The sequence below is a fragment of the Macadamia integrifolia genome, unplaced genomic scaffold (assembly GCF_013358625.1).
Source record: "Macadamia integrifolia cultivar HAES 741 unplaced genomic scaffold, SCU_Mint_v3 scaffold2303, whole genome shotgun sequence".
Lineage (NCBI taxonomy): Eukaryota > Viridiplantae > Streptophyta > Magnoliopsida > Proteales > Proteaceae > Macadamia > Macadamia integrifolia.
This window is the reverse complement of record NW_024868625.1, coordinates 52940-70696: the sequence shown is the minus strand read 5'-3', so window position 1 is coordinate 70696 and position 17757 is coordinate 52940. Positions and strand designations below refer to the sequence as shown.

Genomic DNA, 17757 nt, shown 5'->3' with positions numbered 1-17757 from the left:
TTTCTTTCTTCATTCTTCTTCATCATACGGTGAGAGCTCAGAGCTCTAATAGTTTTTTTTTCTTCTTCTTCTTTCTTCTTCATCCTATGGCGAGCTCTCCCTTTTTTTCTTCTTCTTCTTCATCCTACAGTGAGAGCTTAGTGCTCTACCTTTTTTTTTTTCTTCCTTTTTTACAAATGGACATGGAGGTCTTAAGGTACTAACTACTAAGGCCAATTTTTATGAAGTTATATGAATTTTGAATTCTGCCATTACCTTGTATTTCTGTCCTTTGCTTTATATTTCTGTTCCTACATGTTTCTCTCAATTCAACCAGTGAATGGAGTTCTATCTTCCCCCTTCTTCTCTCAAAATACTTGTATATTTAAGTCTTTTTTTTCTTTATATTTATAATTTCATTTCATAATTATGTATTTATATTATATGTTAATATGATATAATGATGATTGATGATTGATGAAGATGAACTTAGTTTATTCACTTTACTGATTTGTTTTCTTGATGAATATCTTGCATTGTTATGAAGTATGTACCTTTAATATTTATTTACCATATGAGTAGTAGGATTCAACTAGGATTTGAGTCAAATAGAATGATTTTATAAGAAAATAACACAAGAACGCTTTGTTCAATAAGGCGACGCCTTATGCCCACATTATTGCCAAAGCGCTTCGAAAGACCCTCAAACGCCTCAGTCGCCTCACCGCCTTAATAACCTTGGATGGGCCCTGTGGGCCTTTTTTACTGACTAACAACTTAAACACTTAAGTGAGTAAATCGATGGGCCCAATGGGCCTTACTAACTAATGAAATAAATTAATATATTAATGACCACTTAAGTGGACTTAAGTGGAGTTCGACTAGCACACTTTGGGTTGGGCTCTCCTCCTGCGGCAGTTCATGATGGATGTGGATCTACATCACCCCCTGCTTCTGAACTACTCTCAAATCGCTTACATTAGACCCATTCCTCTGTAACTGCACAACTCGGTTGACTCGTATGAGTTCAATATTATATAACCAAGTTAATTCAAACGAGTTCAAAATTGAATTTGCTCCAATATACATTCATTCCATTTTGACTTTCCAGCTCTAATTTATTTTTATTGTTCATGATAATAAGATCAAGATCATAGATCAATAAACCTGCATTAATCAACATCAAGGATGTGTGTTTGTTTTTCTGATAGTTAGGTCTAAGGAGAGTTGAACTCATTACCTTTTTATTTTGAGGTGTTGGCCTTTGCCAACTGACTGACCTCCTTGTGGTGATGTGCTGGCTTTCTTTGGAGAATATGAGATTCCTACAGCTCTGGAACTAGCTGGTGAAAATAACTCTAGTGTAACTTCTAAGGTTGTTGTTCTGCATACCACCTATCAAACTACAAGTCATTGATTCTTTCTCCTTTTTGGAGACTTGGTGTGTGGTCAATTAGCTACATATGCAAATGCTCATAAGTCTGAGGATGATGCACTTATATATGCAGTTGACAAAGTGTTATTAGTTTCTATTTTACAGATGATTTTATAGACCTTTTTACTGTTGTTATTTGATTATATTGATATGTTTGTTTAAATAGTTTTAAAGTAGAGCTGGGTAGGAACTACCCAAACCCCAGTTAGGATCACCCAAATAGATACTGACTCAGATCTATCACAGTAAATTTATTAACCAGCAGCATGTAAACAGTAGGTAGAATAGCTCCTTGATCCCTCAATATTACCCCATCCAAATACTTCGCTAGACAACAGACAAGTCAGACTAGAATAGGTATGTCTCAGGTCTTAAAACCCAGAAAATTAAAGATAACAAATTACCAACAATCAGCCACCTGATGGGCCTTTAATTCCCATCAGTTTTAAGTCCAAAGGTGCTAGTTTGACCCTTCAAATCTCAGCTTAAAGCTATTGTCTGATGCTGGGATATAGGATATGAAAATAGAAACTAAGTTAAAATTTTAGTAACTAATGTGAAATAATCAAACCCAACCATCTGATGGTCACCAGACCAATATTGAAAGAAGGTACATGTGTAGAAATAACAGTCTCCAAATATCAGACTCAATTCATGGGTAGATGCTCATATCAAAGGAATCGAAGTTTCAGAAGGAACTTTGAAGATACACAAAACCGCAGGTTAGTCTGTGTAGGGATGTAAACGGATCAAATTCCAATCGAATCGGGCACTATTTGAATTCTAATTCATTTATCAATCCCTCATTCTTTCTATCATACCATACTTGCTGGCATGCAAAGACTGGAACCAAGGCCAAGGGCAGGAACTGAACTCAAAAGTATAGGAGCTTCAACAGGGAATAATAACCAACAAGCTGAGGACTGAAGAGGTATGGAATTCGAATTTGACTGTTTAAATGGTTTCCGAATATTATCTGGTTCGATTCGTATAGCAAACAAATGCCTAATATCCAAATATTTCCTATCTGATTACCTACCGATTATTTATTATCTGAATATCCGATTACTACAATACATGTGTAAAGTTCAAAAATTTAAACCTAGACTTAGAAATTTAAGCACCAAGAAGAGAAATCATAGACTGGTTCCCTATACACGAATAAATAAATTGGGAAGATAGAAATAAATGAGAGAAAATTGCATTGCCACCCCCTGAACTTTGGTCCTTATTCAACGCCACCCCCTGGACTTTTCGAAACGTCAAAGCCACCCCCTAAAAATTCAAAAAATTCCAAATCAATCCGTGCCGTTAGGCGACCATGTTAAATGAATGAAAACCTGTTAGTTTTTTTACAATATACCCAAAATACCCCCACCTATTGTGAGAGGACAATATTGCCCTCTCTTTTATTTGCTTCTTCTAAACCCATCTCCCATCTTCCATCTCCCATCTCACTCTCACTCACTCGGTGGAACTAGAAGAAGAAGAAGACGGTACGATAACCTTCAACTCGATCGTGCCCTTCGGCGTGCGATTCTCAGGTGGAAAGCTGACCGGCGTGCCGATCTCTTCCTTCCGCAGTGCAAACCTCTTCCCTCCGGCGTGCGAACCTCTCCCCCCTCCGGCGTCTGAATCATATCTCAGTTTTCTTCTACACTACTAAATCAGTACTTGCACTGACTGGATTCTCATGTTCAACTTGGTAGATGCCAGGGGCTTCCAGGTGGATTCTTGGACTGTTCTCTCTCTTCAATCTTCTACTTAATTTATCTCAACAATAAACCAGTTGAGGAATCTAATACGTCCTGGTCTCAGGAGTCACTTTTGACTTTTATTCAGTACTGTTGGCTAGAATTAGGTCAGTATCATTCCAGATTGAATTTTGAGAGTTATGTTAATGTCTTAGATGGAATAGGACTCTCCATTAGCCAGTCAATAGCTTAGTTTTTGTTTTCAGTTATAGACTTAAGTTTTGGATTTGTTTTTTGTCAGTCCATATTGGAGACTGAAACTGTCCAGAGTCAATTCTATAAATAGATTTGAAGACATTCAACCCCCACCCCCATGATTTTATGAATCATATTTCAGTTTTCTTCTACACATTGTTAAATCAGTACTTTCTCTGAGTGAATTTCTATACACTGCTAAATCAGTACTTCCTCTGAGTTCTCAGGTTCAACTTGGTAGATGCCAAGGAGCTTTCAGGTGGATTCCTGGCCTGTTCTCTCTTGAATTTTTCTACTTAATTTATCTCAACAATAGACCAGCTTTTTCTAGCTTCTAAACAACTGTGGCACCCCTGTTCTATCAAGTTTTGCTGCTAGTTTTCTGTCATACTTTCCAGAATACTGCTTAGTGTTATCTCAGATTTGGTATTCAACTTTCTAAACAATTGTTTTTGGAATAACTGATTTTTTAATATTGAGTTCGAACTGTAGGAATACTAATACTGTATCTGCAGCCCTGTTTTCCTAGTATCACTACGATTAGCCTGCGCAGGCCATAATAGATCTCTGCCTGCTGAGATCTTCTGCAATCGGAGTCTATACAATAAAGAGTTATGAAAGAAGTATTACAAAGAAAAGAAAAAACTGCAATTCCAAATTCACTATTCCACTCTCAAATACAAAATAGTGAAATTGTGTAGAAGAAAACTAAGATATGATTCAGACGCCAGAGGGGGGAGAGGTTCTCACGCCGGAGGGAAGAGGGTTGCACGGCGGAGGGAAGAGATCGGCACGCCGGTCAGCTTTCCACCTGAGAATCGCATGCCGGAGGGTTGCAGGTTACCGTCCCGTCTTCTTCTTCTTCTTGTTCGACCGAGTGAGTGAGGAGTGAGATGGGAGATGGGTTTAGAAGAAGTAAATAAAAGAGAGGGCAATATTGTCCTCTCACAATAGGTGGGGGTATTTTGGGTATATTGTACAAAAACTAACAGGTTTTCATTCATTTAACACGGTCAGCTAATTGCAGGGATTGATTTGGAATTTTTTGAATTTTTAGGGGGTGGCTTTGACGTTTCGAAAAGTCCAGGGGGTTTTGTTGAATAAGAACCAAAGTTCAGGGGGTGGCAATGCAATTTTCTCAATAAATGAAATAAAAAAGAAACTCACTTAATCCTCAAATAAACAAATACATGTTATAAAAATAATACAAATAACTTAGTATGAAAACAAGAACTATATATGTTATAAGCATCAGAATGAGCAAAATAATAAACTTTATAAACACTTACCAGATTTAAATGATGGCAATCAGTCTCTTAAGCAAATTAGAGCTTCCATAATCTCTAAAAGCAACTACACGTGATTCTAGTAATTAGTTTACTTCAAATACTAAAGGCAGATTCTGAGACAACAATAGACGTTGGAATTGCCAAGATATCACGAGCCATTCTAGAAAGAATTGGAAGCTTGCGACCATAGTGTTTTCACCACAGAAAAATATCAAAACTATACTAATCATCTTCTATAAGAAATAAAAACTATCTTCTAAATACAAATCCTCAGACTTTTGGGCTTTCTTTATACCTTAAAATGATCTTGTATGAATTTCTTGAAATCTCCACTTAGGTTGAGTTTTTGTTTCTTAGAACTTTCATCTCATGGATCCTTCTTATCGTGACCAATACTATCAAAGCAATCCCCAGGTGTAAGGAGACAAAAATCACTATATTTACCAGCATACTCAAAATAGATATCAGTTACATCAAATTAGATGTTCTTACTTAACATAGTAATCAGAATCATCCCCATAAATCTTATTCATAGCAAAGATAATGAGTTCTATGTTTTTTAAAGATCAAGAATAACCCCACATCCTGTAAACAAATTAGTGTTCTTCTACTACTTGTCAAACTTTAATTTCATTGTGAAAGCTATATAATTGGTTAGATATTTTTTTTATTACCAATTTAGTAAATTATGATGAATCTCATTGATATCCTTGAAGTAAAAGTTTGCAGTAGGATAGTTGTTTTCTGAACTGTGCTTCGTGGCATTATAAAAAATTTCTAAACATTGCTTAATTTTTGTGCACTTATCTCACTCCTCTTCAGTTGGCATTCCATTGAAATTATGATCCAATTTAGCTAAATGTTTAAATGCTTCTCTCACTTCCACAACATTTCATAAGTAAAATTCCACCTTGTTGGAACATCTAAGGAACATTTTTTGTTTGATAACCTGCATTAAGACAATGCCTACGATATTTTAGATCTAGATGGTGATGCATTTATTCACTTAACCATTTCCTGAATCTTTACTAACGCATCTCGTAGTTCCACCAACCTATCTTGAACAATAAGATTTAAAATATGTGTAGTACAACGCAAATAAAATATATCATCATTATGCAATAATGCTCCTTTACGACCAATCCATTAAATTGATGATGAATGGAACTTGAATAAGAAAATTCTTTCTTATAATACGCTTCCAACTCCCTATACTAGGGAGGCTATTAGTAAACACATAAAGGTTCAACTATTAATTTGGAATCTTGATAAGAAAATTTTCTCTATTGCAATGGATAATTCATATATCAACGATATTATGATCAATCACATTTCATAAGTAGAATTCCACCTTGGTGAAACATCTGAAAAGACATTCCTTTTGTTCGACAACATGCATTAAGACAATGCTCACTATATTTTAGATCTAGATAGTGATGCATTTATTCACTTAACCATTCCCTGAATCTTTACCAATGCATCTCCTAGTTCCATCAACATATTTTGAACAATAAGATTTAAAATGTGTAGTACACGCACATGAAACATCTCACCATTATGCAACAAAGCTCCTTTACAGCCAATCTATTGCTTTTGATGAGAGAAGCATTTGAACATTTAATTGAATTTGATCATAATTTTAATAGATTGCCAACTGAGAGTGGGAGAAGTGCAAAAACATTGAGTAATACTTTAATTTTTTTTTATGATGCCACAACACATTTCAGGAAGCAAGTATCCTACTGCAACCTTTTACTTTAAGGATGCCAATGAGATTCATCATAATTTACTTAATTGGAAAAAAACAATAATGTATCAGTTCTATGATTTTCACAATGAAATTAAAGTTCGACAAGTATTAAAAGAACACTAATTTGTTTATGGTACACAAAGTTATTCTTGATCCTTGCTATTACATGGAACTCATTATCTTTGCTATGAATAAGATTTATGGGAATGATTCTGATTATTATGTTAAGTAAGAAGATCCAATTTGATGTGACTGACATCTATTTTGAGTATGCCAGTAAATATAGTGATTCTTGTCTCCTTACACTTCGGGATTGTTCTGATTGTGTTGGTGGCAATGAGAATGATTCTTGTGATGAAAATTTTAAGAAAGAAAAACTCAAGTTTAGTGGAGAGTTCAAGAATTTCTTATAAGATCGTTTATGAGGTATGATGGAACTCAGAAGTCTGAATTGAATTTGTATGTAGAGGAGAGTTTTTATTCCTCATGGAAGATGATTAGTGTAGTTTGATATTTTGCAATGGTGGAACACTATGGTCGCAAGTTTCCAATTCCTTCTAGAATGGTTCGTGATATCTTGGCAGTTCGAACATCTATCATTGCCTCAAAATGTACCTTTAGTATTAGAGGTAGGCTAATTAATGCGAGTTGCACACAATTTCTTCTAGAGATCGTGGAAGCTCTAATTTGCATCATTTAAATCTTGTAAGTGTTTATAAAGTTTATTATTTAGCCCATTTTGATGCTTATAATGTATATAGTTCTTGTTTTCGTACTAATTGTATTAGCTTCCATTGTGGATGCTTTCATCTAGAGGAATATTACACATACACTGTTACAAAAATTGAAATTGGATCAATTGAAAGGAGAATCCAACAAAACACTATTTGATGTATTATTCAATCCTAATAAGGATAATGTCCATTTAGAAGATATAAGGCAACAACTGCCTTTGCCAAAGATACCAGAAATAGTTAATGACATCCAAAAATATGGTAAGTATACTGAATCCGCTTGGAAAATTGGTGTGGTGCCCCCACCAAGAATATACCAAGTACCAGGGGGTTGGGGAGATTGGTGAGGGTATGCAAACTTTAGTCCTACATCGCTTAGAAGGAGGTTGCTGGGCTAGTTAATAACCTCTAGCCTCCTTAATGGCATAACGCGTTTTAAAGCCTTGAGGCCCATGGGTAAAAAAGGACAATATTGTGCCTAGGTTAATGGGGTCGGGACATTACAGTTAATCCCAATGAGGACCCTCGTAGCTAAGGTGATGAATATAACATGGTGAAGCTCAAAGCCATGTGTGAAATTATAGAGTTCCCCATGAAGACAAGTACCACTCTCTTCCCACTTGTTGTGCAGAGCAAGTGGACAACAAGTACCACTTTCTATTTTATTTTTTCATATGTTTTGTTTATATTTATGTTAGAATATTAAAATCATTGTCAATCATCGTCGCCAAGGTGGACAGAAGGCTGGAACCTTGCTATTATGATACTATAATGTTGGTCATGAACCATAGGCGCCTTTTATCCACCATGGTAGTGATGATCCACAATGATTTTTATAACATACATATAAACAACATATATGAAAATTAAAATCATTGTCGATCATCGCCACCAATGTGAACAGAAAGCGTAAAACCCTACTTTGATACCATAATGTAGGTCATTATGTTAACAACGTACGTTATGGTATCAGAGCAACTTCTTCATATATGTTGTTTATTAAAATCATTGTGCTACTCTAAGAGCACTGCAACTTCATGAACGAGATGATTGACTTTGGCTTGTGTCTTCATTTAGCTTGTCCAGTCTATCAAATAAGATGTCTCCCTCTTTGTCTAAGATTGCAATTCAATAAGAGATCTGTTGGCGAAATCCTTGAATTCTTGTCACGGTCTTCGACGAGTGCAGCACACACTATTTTTGTCAACCATTTTTCCTCTTGAAAGGGAGTCTGTTTTGAAGGAAGATTCATCATAAGAAATGGGACGATTATCATAAGAAGAAGAGTTCTAACCGAAATTGTTCAAATGCACATTCATCCAGTTGGAGAGAGCGCTTTTATAGAAAGAAGAATTGAAGAGAAGACTGGGATTTGGAACTAGGAATTTTGAATGATTGTGGAAGAGAAGGTAAGAGAATTTATAGAGGTGTTAAGGATGGAATTAGAAAGAGCAGTGCTGAAGGAATCGGAATAGAAGAGACACATGAAGAGATTTGAAGAGGTGAAGATGAAGAGACACAAGCGAGAAGCATTAAAATGCTCGGCCTTTAGTTCAAATCTCATTTCAAATGGAGAAATTGCAATAATATTTAGAAATAGATAGATCTCGGCAACAAGACTTCTTATATTCACTTTTCTTTCTGGAGTATATTTATACACTTGCTCATGATCATGGTTTAAATAGATTGATTCTTTATGCATCATCAATGATACACCACCTCCTTCAATCCTAGTTGTGTATTTCCACTCTCTGCATCTCTCTGCACACCCCAAGTGCTCAAGGATAGAATGGGAACTGGCTATAAAGCTAGGCATAGACTAGTGTGAAGATTGTTTGAAAATGGAAAGACAAGCGAGAAGCATTAAAATCGGTTGTAAGTGAAGAGTCTGACTGATGCAGTACCAAGGGTTTACACAAGGAGAACCAAGACCAAGGTCGACCCAAGTGGCTGACTGGGTCGACCCAGATCTGGTCCAAGTCAGCCCACGATTTGGGCTGCCGATGGGGTTACTAATTAGTCATTTAGTTAGTAATTTAGTTTCTATTTTGAAGTCTTAAATTAGTTTCTAATTTTCAGTCTTAAATTAGTTTCTAATTTTCAGTCATAAGGCTTTCTATTTTGTAAGTTTCTATTTTCAGATTTAGTAACTAGTTGAGTTTCTAATTTTTAATTTCTTATTTCAGTTTTTGGAAACTAAAGTTCGTTTCTATTTCATGTAACCCCTATCACTATTATAAATAAAGCTATGACTCTTTTAATGAGCCACGATTTTTACAAACTACATGGCTGCTGCTGCTGTTTTCTCTGCAAGAGAACTTCCTTGTGTTTGATCAAGGTATTGGGTTGGTGTTCGATCCGACGACTCTTTGCGGCGAGAAGTCCAAGAGGTTCATCTTCAAGTGCTCCTTTTCTCCTTCAAGGTTTTTTTTTTTCAAGGGGTTTATTGCTGCTCAACGAACCAGGTATTTAGATTCCAATTCTGCCTAGATTTGCCTTAGATTTCACAATCGGTTCTCTGCTATTTGAAGCACTTCCAGCCATTGGTTTGAGCTATAATTCTGGTCAATCTTTCCTCCCTGCCCAAGTGAGACTCGACCTTGGTTTGGGCTGATTCTGGCCAGCCAATTTTAAGATATTAAAATTCTCTTGAATTTTGTCCTGTAGTGACCTTACAGAACAGGAACCAGAACCGACCGGTCTGATTTGTCCTCTTCTGTTTCTGTGGATGTTTATTCTGGTCTGTGAACTGTTAGGCTTCTATTCCTACTTCTGGTTAACCCTATTATCTGGTTTGTAGTCTGGCCCCATAGATTCCAGCTTCTGGATTCGAGATCTGATTTACAGAGGGCTAATTTTTTTCTTTAATTCTGATTTGTGGAATTGCTGTCCTACCTTGGGTAATATTGGTTGTTCTTCTGATTAAAAGTTCCTGCAGTTTGGGCTGGTTTGATTTGTCAAATCTATTCCTACATTACTGACACAAGTCAGAATTCCCCAAATCACAGCAATTGGCAATGTAGTTTGGGAATAGGTTCTTGAGGCCTCCTGCAACCTATCTCCCTTTTCTCAAGATGATTTGTTATCACTCCAGCCCCTGGGAAAGTGTACAGGCCAATAAAATGAGGCTTTTTTCTAAATCCAGGATATGTTAGTCACGCAGATTATATTAGTGGAGTATTTTTTTTTTCCCATCGATTATTCTCCCTGTAACCTATAAACTTCCATTGTGTCCAATTCCTTCAACTGCGAAGCCTTAGACCCATTTTCTTTTTCAGATTCCTTCAAACCTTAAATTTCCCCATTCCATTTCACATAAATTTTTGCAACTTCACAACATCAAACTGTGACAATGAGTAACACCCTCTGAAAAATAGTTATATCGTTTTCACCTAGTTTTCTATTGAGCAATGTGCTTTCAAAGACAGACTAGGATTAGACTTCACAAGAGCTATATAGTTTTGTATTGGGATATTTCAAATTTATATGATGGTTAATGGAAGGGAAAACCAATATCTGTAAAACATAATTTCTTGAATGAAACCAAACAAAAACAGATGATGGGAAAACAAGAATATGTAAAACATGATTCATTGCAAAAGTCAGAACCATAGTAACTAAAATTAGAATTACTAGCATCATGCATTATTAATCCCATTACCATTCAAAACAAGGTGGATAAGAAAAGTAAAGAAAACAAGTGAAAACAGATGTTTGGACAACCAAAATCTGTAGAGACCATCAAAGAGGATTGTTGCGACTCGGGTTCTTTCTTCATGCTCATCACCAGTCGATCCGCCTCCACCTCCACCTCCACCTCTGACTCCGCTTTTCCACCTCCACTCCAACCGTCATTGTACAAAGTAGGTTGGAACATGAGTGGAACGCCAACTCATCTGAGATGTTATCAAATTGGTGATCTTCATCATCACTGTCTGAGAGGTAGATAATAATGGGTGATTTTGTGTCTACCACATACACATGTTTAAGCGAAGAACTCCCCCTTTCAACCTGGCCTGGCGTTTTGGTCGGAGTGACCAGGTTAACACTAAATCATCAGTATTCTTCTTCTTCTTGTTGCTGACTCGATCCTTCTTCAGCTTCTCCATCTCAAGGTGCAGCTTTTTTCTTGTCCAACTTTGGATGAGAAGGCCTCTTCTTACTCTTGGGAACTATTTCAAAGGTGGGTTCAGCTACCTCTCTCAAACCTCTAGTTGTAGGCATTTTGTCTTTTAAAAGTTTAAATCAGATATCGTAGACGAAAGGATTGTGATGCCTTGAGTGTATACACTAAGTATAATATATAGAGGTCAAAAATCTTTGGCCGATTGGGGGAAAAGTTCTAGTGGTTTATGATAATCCTGGAGTCTTGTTGTAGGGCCATCTAGGACAATTTAACATTTATTGCTCTATGTGACAGTGAGAAACTAACTCTATCTCAGGGATAGCTTTGTATTTGCTTCCTCAAATCACAATAGTCTTATACATGCTACCTACTATATCACAGTTTGCTTCCTTTCATATAAGCAAGCATCTCATTCTCTTTCATATCCAAGCTAGTATCTCATTGTCTTTATACCATATCATGGTTTGCTTCATTTCATATCAAAGCAAGTATCACACTCTCTTTATACTCCTCTCTCTCATTAAAATGCCCCCATGCTACCAACCATCCTTGTACATCTCTATTGTGCAACATCAACCTTATTTCTTTGGCCACAATATTGAGTGTTTTGGGTTAGTAGGCACATAACGCATTACACCTTTGATATTGTCATTAACTACCGGATATAGCTTCCTTCCATTTTGCAACATCAAGCTCTCTCTTCTCTTTCCCCATTAAAGTTTGTTTTATGTGAACATGCATTTAAAGCAAAGGAAAGACCAAAAAAAGAGGATTGTTGTATTAACTGATGGGCAAAAATGTTCTCTCTCAAACACTCTCCCTCTCCTCTCTCTCAATTAAACTCCCATGCTATCATTTTCCATTATACTTGGTGTTCTTGTGTTTTGCAGGAATGAATTGAGAATAGAAATGTGTTTGGAAAATCCGGTTCATTCTTTGTTCTGACGGAACGAACCGGAGAACATCCTTTGGGTGGAAATTACATCATGGCAAGCTTCCTATGGATGACAGAGTTAAGCAGAAAGGAATATCTCTCTCATCTCGATGTGAGTTGTGTCAGGAAGAAATAGAGTCCTTAAATCATAGTTTTATGGAGTGCAATTATGCAAGATCAGTTTGGAATTTTTTTGCAAATTGTTTTGATATTACACGGCAGCCACACTCATCTTTCTTCGATCTGAGTCTACGGTGGAAACACAAATCCAGGATTATTTCTTTGAAGGAGGCATGGTTATATGGTTTGATTCTGATCCCATATTTTGTTTGGCTCGACAGAATTTTGAGCCATTTTGAAGGTAGACTGAGGAATTCGGATCTAATTGGAATTTGGTTATAAGAGAAATTAAATCCTTGTCTCCAAATTTCAAAGGTCGGATTATTTCAGTTGATGATTTAGTGTGTGCCAGACGATTGGGATTGGTAAGCTTGTGCTTCAAAGGTCTCAGGTCACTGTGGAGGTCTTCTAGTGTCCTCTGGAGTTCAGTAGAGTTGAGCTTATTGTTGATTGTTGTTCCTTTGGAAACCCAGGAAAGGCTGGAGCAGGTGGTGTTCTTCGGGATGACTAGGCTAGGATTATTTTCTCATTTTGGAAATTTCTAGGAATCAAGACAAACTTTGAAGCTGAATTTTGGGCGCTAATTGACGGATTAGAGGCTGCAAAGGATCGTGGAGTTTGTTGTGATTTTGATTTCCAAGGGCTTGGTGCCTTGGTATGTGTGGCAAAACTGGTCATCTCTCTAGTCTTTTCTTACTAATATTTGGGGGAAGGTATCCCATTGCTATAGAGAGGCTAATCCAAATTGGCAGCAAGACTGGAAGATTTTCCATGATAGTTTTCCTTTTATCGATTCAAAGTGAGTGCTCAAGGCTGAGGTTTTGGATTACTGCGTAATTGTTTTGTAGTTTGCCTGCGAGTTGGCCCCTCCTGCTGATGTCCTGCTGATGTCCTGCTGATGTTAATGCTGAAGGTTGGTGGGGGCTAGCTCGGCTTTGATGTAGTTGTATGTCTTGTAACAGTCTCTGTATATTCTTATATTTTTTCTTCCTTCCCTTTTTACAAGCTAGAAAGAACTACGAAGGATGGCCTAGGTAGACTGAAGACCTGAATACTAGTCGTTGGCGAGGAAAAATTATTTTGTATTCCTGATAGAAACTCCTCAAATGTAATTCCTAAACCCAAAACCAGCACACACCCCTCTCACGTGCAATCTTGAACTCACTGTTTGCTACAGTTTCACCTTTTAGCTCATAGTGGTAGGCAATGGTAACATCAATGTATTGCACATGGAGCTCACATGGTGTTTCCTTCACATGACACCAAGGGAGAAGAAATGTTTAGGAAAACTCTTCCAATGCACTTTGCAAGAGTCGAACATTTATTGCAGACTGCCTGAAACCTAGAATCCCCAAAAATTGCCCCAAACCCATACCTGAGTTGAGATATGTATTGCACACATCCTTACTTTAGAGTTTAGATCTGTATTGTACAGAGTGAAAAGCACAAAATCTTTTACCTTGACCCACTACTTTTTGTTGTTGATCACTTCAATTTTTGGGAATTCTAGAGTTGAGCTCTTTACTTTGTTTAATCGTGGTTAAAATCTCAAACCTAGAATGCCCAAAATACAAGACACCGTTCGCAGACTGCCCCAAACCCTAGAATCCCCAAAAGTTGTGATTTATTTTTTATACTCTCTGCTCAATTTTCCTCGCATCAAGCTGCCTATCTCTAGCAGTACACTGGTATGATTTTACTGCAAGTTGATTGTTTTTCTGCCCTTTTCTCTTGGAATTGAGAGGTAAAATGTTACAATGGGCGGAATTAGAATAGTGTTGCCTCATCAATGAATGCATCTTCATTTGAAGGAGACATAAATCAGTTTCATTTAAGACTTATCTTAGAATAATTTGCCTCGAGTTTGATTTGTTTCCATGAAACTCAAGTCACCACAGAAAATATGTTTGTATACCTTAGCCAAGTCACCAAAAAAAAAAAAGAAAGCCATAAAACTTAACTAGTAAGCATATTTTTTTTTTTTGACACATCATTCATTATACACATAGTAAAAGCAAATTATAGGTGAAGTTATGTCCAAGAGAAAGGAGAGGTATAGAGATTATAGACTTTTCTGAAAATATAAACTTGAATACTCTTCTGCTGGAGAGTCATTTTGTTTCCTCACAAAGGAAAATGCATATATTGTGTCATGAAACTCACTTCACTAATAAATGGAGGATTTAGAAGGAAAAAATTTCACATTTTGGGTGCCCTGCTTCCTTTTCATTCCCCTCTCTCCCTCTCCTCTTTAATGCTAACAAAGTTATCTTCAGTCTACGTACTACTGAAATATTAAGTAGAAAGAAGGGATGTTACATCAACATGAGTTGTTCTAGAAATCTCAGACAACATGGGTGCTTCCGGCGAGCTTAGCGAGGGCACCAACGGCGAGGGAGTTGATGTATGTGGCGGGCTCGAGCATGGCAGAGGCCCACCGCTGGTCTACGAAGTTGTCGAAGCGGTCAGGTCCCCCAACGATGGCTCCTGTGAGCTCATTGGGGTTGGGGACATCCTTGGAGAACCAGTTGACGAAGGTCATGGGGCAGCTTACGTCGGCGTCAGGTGACAATACCGGCACAGACGAACCTCGGTGGTGTGCCCTGGTGGGTGGATTCTTCCCGAAACCTACCATGTAGGACCTCCCCTGTGGGTTATCTCCCAGTAGATAGTCCATCTGTTTCTTGGCGAAGGACAAGAGGTGTGTGGCTTCCAAATCTAGGTTCCCACATTTAACCTTTTGGTTATGTTTGGCTAGCAGATCTCCATAAACGCTCAACAACAAAGCATTGCTTGTCACGTACTGTGTATTCGCTCCATCTCTCATGTGAACCAACCCACCTGAACCCAAAAAAAATCCAACCATGAAATGTTAAGGACTCTCTCTCTCTCTCTCTCTCACACACACACACACACATGACAGAGGGAGTTCGAACCTGGTGTGATGAATACTTGTTTATAGGGACTTTCTGGGATCACTGAACATACAAAACTGTCTGCCTGCGTCTTGAAGTTCTCCAGAGATTTTTCCCCTTCAAAGTACAGCTGCAGAAGAAGAAGAAGAAGATAAAGATGGTCGGAAAGCAAAATTAAACCCTCATAAGTGGAGAGAGAGAGAGAGAGAGAGAGAGAGAGAGAGAGAGAGAGAGAGAGAGAGAGATTGTGTTACTTTGGAGAGGAGGACTTGGGCTCCAGCATATTTGAGATCCCAGCTAAACTCGGCAACGCTTGCACTGATGGACTCTTCCTGTATGTACTTTAAATATATAGGCTTCCTGCTTGCCATGTGTAGCCATGTGGCTGCCCACAACAGTTCATCCTGCATTTTCAATCCCACTAGATTAGTACTCTTGAATTCAAGTTCTGTACTTGTGTCTGTGTATGAGAGAGAGAGAGAGAGAGAGAGAGAGAGAGAGAGGTACGTTAAAGCCTGAATAAGAGCAATAGAAAGGGCATTCTCCATCAAAAGTTCCTTTATGTGTCCTGGCAAACTCGAAGAGCTGCACAATTGAACACAAACAAGAAAGTTAATTAAATGGAATTACGATGAAAGCAGTATCGCTTCTTATGGTATGAGTTAAGACTTACTAGTTTGGCTTTGTTGAGGAGACTGCGAGCATAAGCACGATCCACACCCCTGAAGGCAATGGAAGAAGCAGCTAGTGCTGCAGAAGTTTCGCCGGCTATCTCTGTTCCAGGATGGTTCTCATCTATCTCCAGAACAGTTCTAGGGGTTTTCATGTTTTCTGGCCGCATCCAACATTCGTGATCCTTTACTGGGTCACCAACCTTTTATCCAGAGAGGTAATCAAAAATGAAAATCGTAAGTTTCCCATTGTTAAAAAAAAAAAAAAAACCATTCTGATTCTCATCTCACCTGAACCCATAAATGATTACGTTTGGCACTAGCTTTAAGTAGATAATCTGTTCCCCACTTCATGGCATCCATTACATTCTGCAACTCCCCTGCTTCCTGTAACTCTCGATTATAAAACGTAGCAGCCCATGCCAGAGTTGTAACTGTGAAAGCCATGGGAAGACCATACTTCACATTGTCTCCTGCATCATAGTATCCCCCTGACAGATCGACCTGAAATTCAAGGATTAGAGAGAGAGAGAGAGAGAGAGAGAGAGAGAGAGAGAGAGAGAGAGAGAGAGAGAGAGAGAGAGAGAGAGAGAGAGAGAGAGAGTTTGAATGTGTTGAGAATACGCACATTAGCTTCCTTGCCATCATCAAGCGCAGAGTCTCCTCTCCAATTAAGCCTAGACGGGGCGGGGAGCTTCCCTGACCTCTGTGCCTCTAAGAATATAAGGGACTTGGTGAGCGCTTCCTTGTAATTGAAATCACCATTGACGACTCCAAAAAATCCGTGGAACAGAGTCAACCAGGCCATTATAGTGATCGTTAATGTTCTTAAAACAAACCCCATCTATAATCTATCCAACAGGATCAATTCAAGAATCCAGTAATGGTTAAAAGAAGAAGACGAAATCTGTTTTAACATATATTTACAGGCTTCAAGTCAGAGTCAAGAGAGAGAAAAGGGTTTGAGGGCACCGTCGGAATCCAATGTAATCGATCGACGGGACCAAAAACCCGATTAATAGTTACAGAGTCCTCCGTAAGCGTGGGAAGATGCAAGGAGGTTCTGCTTTCTTATTGGCGGAGTAGTAGTAAAGGCGTCAGTTATTGGCAGTTTTCCGAGTTGGCGGGATGGAAAGAGGTTTTGGGGGAAAGAGAAATGTAGGGTGACAGATTTTTGACTTAATTGGCTTAGTTTAGAGTTTTTTAAACGGATTTTTGTTTTACGGCGGTTGGGGTAAAATTCTTCCAAAAGTTTCCCGGGATTTTAACCGTCAATTAACAGGAAAGTGTGGTTCTAAGTCATTAACCGTCTCTTTGATTCATGGCTGTTTCTTCCTCCGTCCTCCTACAAAATCTTATTACATAATGGGGAGAGAGCATTCTGTCCGTCTATTGTTCCTCATGCCTAGACATTAGCACTTATTGTTAGGGGGCTATGAGAAGATGCCTCTACCCTCTAAAAATAGGTGTGTGGATATTAGATGAAAACAATTCCTTCTCCTTATTTTATGGGAGGGAGTAGGGGTGTCAAAACCTAGGCCGAACTAATAAAATTGATTGAAAAAACTCTAACCAAATCAAACAGATCCAATAAGGATTGGTTTTAGATTGAGATATGTTGGGACTGACTGAAAATCGATCCAAATCAAATTGGCCAATAACCAAACCTAAACCAAAGCAAATGAAATCGATAAAAAATATTTGATTGTGAGGTTATGTATAGGTGAATTAATTATCCATTTTTTTACTATATTAGTGCGAATATTTTTTATTGCAAGTGGAATTGTTATAAATCAATGAATATGAGGTTATGAATAGAGAAATTGATTTGTAAATTGTACCAATGCTTTCATTG

General features: G+C 37.8%; 1 protein-coding gene and 1 long non-coding RNA gene across 4 annotated transcripts in view; one reads left to right on the top strand and one right to left on the bottom strand.

Moving 5' to 3' along the window:
* LOC122066258 overlaps window positions 1-13418 on the top strand; it is a 22321-nt gene extending 8903 nt beyond the window's left edge. For all 3 annotated transcript variants that reach the window (XR_006136309.1, XR_006136310.1, XR_006136311.1), the window contains one exon: window positions 12153-13418. This is a non-coding gene — a long non-coding RNA (uncharacterized LOC122066258). The remainder of the gene's footprint in view (window positions 1-12152) is intronic.
* Window positions 13419-14399: 981 nt separating this feature from the next.
* On the bottom strand, window positions 14400-16997 carry LOC122066255 (endoglucanase 16-like). Its single transcript, XM_042630080.1, has 7 exons — window positions 16531-16997; window positions 16194-16406; window positions 15905-16105; window positions 15739-15816; window positions 15486-15635; window positions 15253-15361; window positions 14400-15157 (listed from the first exon to the last, which is right to left on the bottom strand). The coding sequence occupies exons 1-7, from the start codon at window positions 16744-16746 to the stop codon at window positions 14661-14663; spliced, it is 1464 nt and encodes a 487-aa protein (XP_042486014.1). The 5' UTR covers window positions 16747-16997; the 3' UTR covers window positions 14400-14660.
* Window positions 16998-17757: the final 760 nt, after the last annotated feature.